The 7177-nt window shown below is 41.5% G+C and overlaps 1 protein-coding gene across 1 annotated transcript in view; it reads right to left on the bottom strand.

Moving 5' to 3' along the window:
• AADACL3 (arylacetamide deacetylase like 3) overlaps window positions 1–6956 on the bottom strand; it is a 30349-nt gene extending 23393 nt beyond the window's left edge. Inside the window, exons 1-2 of the mRNA XM_007942673.1 lie at window positions 6940–6956; window positions 6249–6423 (exon numbers count right to left, since the gene is read on the bottom strand). Coding sequence (XP_007940864.1) covers window positions 6249–6423; window positions 6940–6956 — 192 coding nt within the window. The remainder of the gene's footprint in view (window positions 1–6248; window positions 6424–6939) is intronic.
• Between the last annotated feature and the right edge of the window lie 221 nt (window positions 6957–7177).

Genomic DNA, 7177 nt, shown 5'->3' with positions numbered 1-7177 from the left:
CTACTGTGGCTGTATAGTAGGTTTTGAGATCCGGCAATGTGAGACCTCCTACTTTGTTTTTCTTCTTCAGTAGTGCTTTGCTTATCCGAGGTCTGAGTCCTCTTTAAACAAACACTAGTTTGGCTTAATTAGTAAAGAATACCTGCCTTGAGCGCTGTGGTCTTTTAAAGAACTATCCATATATGGGGTCACACCCACTACAGCAACCGGAAAGGTTAGGCGTGAAGCTTGAGACAGTGAGTTTATGTTAATGGGGGAAGAACCATTCAGAAAAGGAGGGTGAGAATGTTTACCCAACTAGAAGAATGTAATCAATGTCACTGAACTGTGAAATCATCGAACTCCTGTATGTTTTGCTGCGTATATTTTCAACAATTTAAAAAAAAAAAAACACTTATTTATCACTATCAACTACCTCGTTATCTGACATTTCACATTTAAAACCATAGTAAAAGATCTACTATGTGACTATTTTGCTCAATAATGACATATGTCTTGAAGTAATGAACTTTGAGTTGTGAGGAAAGAGTAACCCTGACTATGATGGTTAAGGTTGTGTGTCAACTTGGCTGGGCCGTGATTTGCAGTGGTTTGGCAGTCATGTCATGATGTAATTAGGCAGTTATGTAATGTTATAGTCATTGTCCATTTTGTGTTCTGATGTAGTCATCCTTCATTTTTGCATAACACCAATTTTTGCATAATAATTTAGTCTTTGGAAACTAACCATGTCAATAAGTGAGGAGTGAATGTAAAACACACAAAACAAAATGAACAAGTAAGTACAGTCATCAAAATATTAAAGTAAATATGGGATATTAACACATTAAATGACATGATCAGTGCCAGTCTAATACATACTATAATTTCAAAGGAACAAGGAGAATGCACAGTTTTCCACAGTATCTGCAACAGCTGTCATAATGCTGTGAAAACATCTGTGATTCCTCTTGGTGACAAAAATCACAGATTTTGCTGTGTCCACTGCCTTCATCACAATGGTTGGAAATGCTAAATTTCAATTTGTGGTAAGTGAAAAGGGGATGTTTTTTACCCTATCCAAATTCACAGACCCCTTAAATTCTATCACCCTTGACTTCAGGAAACTCTGGTTAAGGAGCCCCGCTCTATCCCACTGCTCTACTTTGCTTTTTTCATGACACTTGCTACTTTATGAAGCTATTTGTTTGTAGTCTGTTTGCTATGAGTTTACTGATTATCTCCCCACGCCACCAAGACTATAAAACCAAAACAAACCCACTACCATTGAGTCGATTCTGACTCACGGCTACCTTCACTGGGTTTCCAAGGCTATGAATCTTTACGGAAGTAGATTGTCTCCCTCCTGTGGAGCAACTAGTGGGTTTGAACCACAAACCTTCTGGTTAGCAACCAAATAAACACCTTACCTACTACACCACCAGAGCTTCTAAAGAGACTGTAAGTACCCTGAAGTCAGGCCCTGCCTGGGAGTTTATCTGTCTTGTTCATTACTGATTCCCAAATTACATACCTAGTGCACAGCACATATAGCTGTACAACACAACCTTGTATAAAAAAAATCAACAGATAGTAAAAATGGCTAATATTTATTGAGGGCTTACTCTGTGCCAAGCATTATTCTAAGTGTTGGGAGGGTAGTCTGCTGCAGCCTCTCCAACTCCCACCAAGACCACCGAATCAGGGTCCTTGGGCCCAGAACATCCCCTGATAATGGAGGCTGAGAACTGAGCTTCCCATTGTCCTGGTTTCTTTTTTCTTATTGGAGAAACTCTTTCCCTGTTACAGACCTAGTGGGTACCTCATTGTTCTGCTTACGCTGTTATGTGTTATGGCAACTGCCCAACCTCATTTCTGTATCTGCTTCTGACAGAGAGGGGATGGAGTCCTTCAACTCCAAACATAAGGGGTGTGTACAGACTATCAGCCTGTGTCAACTGCAGGGAGTGACCCATGGCCTTAATGGATTGGTGCCTGCTATTGAAGCTGGTCTCACTCTGTCCCTTCTCTATGTGAGTAAATCATTGTTCCATCAATGCCTGTGGGTAAGTTGTGTCTTTCTTGGCAACCTCAGACCTTGGCTCAATACTAAGTACTCTGCATAGCTTAATTCCTTGAATTCCCACAAAATGCTATGAGCTAAAAACTATGATTTATCCCTGTTTTGCAGATGAGAAAACTGAGCCAATGTATTTGGGAGCCTGAACAATAAACCCAAGAGTCAAAGGTTAAATTATAGCCTTTTGTGAAATCTAGGCACTCTGGTGGCATAGTGCTTAAGGCATCTGATTGCTAACCGGAAGGCTGGCAGTTTAAACTCACCAGCCACTCCTCAGAAGGAAGATTGGGCAATCTACTTCCATAGAGATACCACCTCAGAAACCCCAGGAGGGGTCGCTATGAGTCGGAATCGACTAGACAGCAGTGAGTTTGGGTTTGTGAACTCTGACCTTGGAGATAAAATGCCTTTGCCCCAGGGCTCTTCTTCATCAAGATTTTTCATGAGTGCAGAGGCCTGCAATCACTTCTCATTATGCAAGAAACTTAAGAAAAACATTTTATATATCTAATTTCTGTAAGCCCTTTAGAAAAGTCAGTACATTCTGTCTCTTTCTTTTAATTTATTTTGCTGTTAGGAGCTCTGGTAGCACAGTGCCTAAGGCATTTGACTGTTAAGCAGAAGGTTGGTGGTTCAAACCCACCAGCCACTCTGTGGAAGCAAGACTGGGCAATCTACTTCTGAAAAGATTTACCACCTCAGAAACCCAATGGCGTTGCTAGGAGTCAGAACTGACTCGATGGTAGTGGGTTCTTTGTTGTTGTTGTTGTTGTTAGTGTTGACAATATTCACAGCAAACATACACCAATTCAACCATTTCTACATGTACTATTCACTGACATTGATTACATTCTTTGAGATGTACAACCATTCCAACCTTCCTTTTCTGAGTTGTTTCTGCCCATTAACAGACAATCACTGGCCCCTAAGGTGCCTATATAATTTTTCTACTTGTTGTTGCCAATTTGATTCCATATAGATAAATCTTAAAAAGGGAGAATGCACACAGTAATAACAAGCAATAATTCATGATGAGATACAAAGTAGATACATATTATAAATAGATGCAGGAGATCATACGGAGTACACCCAAATGCACATAAAGGTATGGTTGTGGATATTTCTACATACATATCTGTAAGTGCTGCATGTATATTCAAATATATAATAGAGCATATGGGAGCACAGTTATAGAAACTCTTAGACATAAAGAAACACATCCTGGGACTGAGCCACTAGGCTTGAAGGCTAGGGACCATAGTCTCAGGGGACCTCTTGCTCAATTGACATAACATAGTACATAAAGATAATGTTCTACATCCTAGTTTGATGAGTAGTGGCTGGGGTTTTAAAAGCTTCTGAGCAGCCATCAAAGATGCAGCTATTGGTCTCTTCCAATCAGGAGCAAAGGAAAATGAAGAAAACTGAAGACTCAATGAAGCAATTAGTCCCAAAGACTAATGGCCCACATGAATCACAGCCTCCTCTGACTTCAGACCAGAAGAACCAGACGGTGCTCAGCTACCACTACAGAGCACTCTGACCAGGAGCACAATAAACCAAACTCCAAACTCACTGCCATAGAGGTGGATCCAACTCATAGCAACCCCTCTTTGGGTTTCCAAAGGAAGGTTGGGCAATCTACTTCGGTAGTGATACCACCTTGGAAACCCAAGGAGGGGTCACCATGAGTCGGATCTGACTCAACGGCCTTGTGTTTGGTTTGGTTTTTATCACTACAGAAGTAGATTCCCCAGTCTTCCTTCCGAGGAGTGGCTGGTGGGTTTGAATCACCAGCCGTCTGGTTAGCAGTCAAGTGCCTTGGGCACTATGCTACCAGAGCTCCCAGGAACACAATAGAAGTCTCAGTTAGAGTGGGTGAAAATGTAGAACAAAATTCAAATTCATTAAAAAGACCAGACTTACTGGTCTGACAGAGATTGGAGAATCTCCTGATACCATTGCCCTAAAACAGCCTTCTAACTTGGAACTGAAGCCACTCCCAGAGGCCACCTTTCATCCAAATAATATATAAAATAAACAATAATACCTAGGATGAATGTGCTTCTTAGCACAGTCAACTCTAAGAGACCAAAAGGGCAACATCTCCCCCAAAAACAAAGATGAGAAGGTAGCAAGGGGCAGGGGAATTGGATGAATTGAAAAGGGGAGAGTGCTGACATGTTGCTGGGAATGTAAACAATGTCACTGAACAATTAGTCTATGAGCTATCAAATGAAAAACTAATTTGCTGTTTAAACTTTCACCTAAAGCACAATGAAATGTTCACATACAAAAAAAAAGAGCATACTTCTCAAGGCAGGCATTTTTTGCTAGTTAAGTTAAACTATTGTTTAGTTTTAAGAAGACTTCAGGGGATATTTTTTGGTTTAAAGTGTAAAGATTATCTCAAGATAATTGTTTTAGATGTTCATCCAGCCTTCATGGCTCCAGGAAGTCTAAAGTCCATTTGAAATTTTAAGTTCTGTTCTGCATTTCCCCCCTTTTGATTTAATATTCGTCTACAGAATCTTTGATCAAAATGTTCAGCAATTGTAGCTGGGCACCATCCAGCTTTTCTGGTCTCATGACAGAAGAGGCAGTTGTACCTGGAGGCAATTAGCCCCATATTCCACATCCTGCTCCTATTCCTGACTCTTCTTTTCCCACTGTTGCTCCAGGGAAATACAGACCAATTGTTGTATCTTTGATGGCTGCTTGCAAACTTTGAATACCCTTCACTCAAAAAAAAACTCACTGCTGTCAAGTCAGATTTGACTCATAGCGACCCCTCCTTGGGTTTCTGAGGTGGTATCACTACCGAAGTAGATTGCCCAATCTTCCTTTAAAACCCCAGGTACTATATACTCAACTAGGAGGTAGAACAGAAACACTGAAAATGCTATTAGGCCAATTAACTGGGATGTCCCATGAAACCATGACCCTAAACCTCCAAACCAAGGAACCAAATCCTATGTGGTACTTGGCTGTACATAAGCAGCCTCAGCAGCTACTTCTTTTTTTTCTTTGTCACTATTGTAAATGTATCTATCACACAACTTTTGCCAATTCAACCTTTTAAAGGTGTACAACTTATTGACAACACTTACAATAATCAGCTGTGCAGCCCCACCCTTAACCGATGTGATTTTTCCTTCACCGTTAACTCCCCTTTTCCTCTACCCTCCTACCTCTAATAACTACTAATAAACTTTGGTCTCTATAAATTTGCTTTGCTTTTCTTTCTATAGCAGCTCTGGTGGCATAGTGCCTAAGGTATTTGACTGCTAACCAGAAGGTTAGTGGTTCAAACTCACCAGCCACTCCTCAGAAACAAAACGGGGCCATCTACTTCCGTATTGATATCGCCTCAGAAACCCAAGGAGGGGTTGCTATGAGTCGGACCCAACTTGATGGCAGTAAGTTTGGTTTTTCTGGTTTTTTATATAAGTGAGGTCATACAATATTTGTCCTTTTGTAATTAGCTTACTTCATTCAGCATAATGTCTTTAATCTCCATCCATGTTTTAGCATGTCTCAAGACTTCATTTCTCCTATTGGCTGAGTAGTATTCCATTGTATGCATGTACCACAGTTTGTTTATCCATTCGTCTGTTGATGGGCATTTAGATTGTTTCCACCTTTTGGTCCAGTACGTTGTTTTTGGCAGTACTTACACAATTCCCACCATGATATATTTACATGTGTTCTATTAAATATACAAGCCAAGAACTAGCAGAATCTGACTACATTACATAAACAGCTGTCCACATCCCCAAACCACAAAATATTTTTTTAAATCACATTTTATAGCTTCCCTCATCTGTATTAGTTTACTAATTTGCTACATGTTTATTTTGCTTTTTCCCTGCTCTGGCTAGCAAGGTAGTAATTGGAGCCAAAATATTAATAAAAATTCATCCCTATCTTTTTTTTTTTTTTCTGTTAATGGGGAAAGCGAATCGTCCTTTGAATCTTCTGTGTATTGTATAACCCCCGGTCCAGCTGGAGAAGCTCTGGGAGAGGCTGAGAACTGCCCTGAGGATTATTCCGGCTTGAGACTGCCACCAGCCTCTACAATGGCCTATGTGATACTAGTGTTCATTCAACTTAGAAGCTTGTGGTAGATGTTTTTCCCAACTCCCTCCTTAACCCCTCAGCAGAAGGAGATGCAAAATACAAAACTCACCCATGTCTGCAACAGCAGGAAAAGGCAATATAAGACTCGCAGTTTCACGGGGTGACCGATTGCAGCAGGGAAGTCTGCTATGAGAAGGTTGTAGCAAGTTACATACAGTGCAACCCCAGAGGCCAACACACAGGCTGTCACAAGGAAGATCGAGACCAGAAACAGCATGATATTTCTGTCACAGAGGAGGCAAAAGGTAGCTTATTTAATGTCAACTCTTTGAGACATAGTTTGGAGCCAGCAGATCTCCTCCACTTATAGATCTCAACCTGCCCTTCCCACCTCCTCATTTTCAGAAAGCACCAACCCAGCAGGCTAGATGAGTCACGGACTCAGGTGAGGAAGGTACATGATTCTAGGGCAGGCCCTCATGCAGTGGAGAAAGTGGTTCAAGCCACCTGGCAAAGCTGGAAATAGGAGCTTGATAATTCCAGTTTCAATCCTGGCATGATTGGTGCAAATGGCCTTGACTAGGTCAGCATGGACAGCACCACTGTTCTCTCCCCACCTGCCTTTTGATCTCATTGCCACTCCCTAATTCCACTCCAGACATACTGGCCTCCTTGTTTTGCCTGCTCCTGACCAGGATGTCCCAGGGCCTTTGCACTGGCTGTCTCTATTCAACATTCTACCACCTGACATCTGCTGGGCACAGTCTCTTCCCTCCTGCAAGCCTCTGCTCAGACGTCACCTTCTCAGTGAGGCCATGCTGACCATCTTATTTACAACTGTAACCCCACTGCCATCCTATGTGTCCCTTCCCCCACTTACTTTTTCCTCTATGGTCTTTATTATCATCCGCCCTCCCTTGTATTTCCCTTATTTGTTTATTGTCTATAGAAGGTAAGCTCAGTGATGACAGAGATTTTTGGTTTGGTATTTGCTTTGTCTCAGATGTCTAGAACAGGGTTTAAGGAACCCTGGTAGCA

The sequence above is a fragment of the Orycteropus afer genome, unplaced genomic scaffold (assembly GCF_000298275.1).
Source record: "Orycteropus afer afer isolate SDZICR_OR568_19922 unplaced genomic scaffold, OryAfe1.0 scaffold00094, whole genome shotgun sequence".
In the NCBI taxonomy this organism is placed as follows: domain Eukaryota; kingdom Metazoa; phylum Chordata; class Mammalia; order Tubulidentata; family Orycteropodidae; genus Orycteropus; species Orycteropus afer.
The sequence above is the reverse complement of the archived record's forward strand: the minus strand, read 5'-3'. Positions and strand labels throughout refer to the sequence as shown.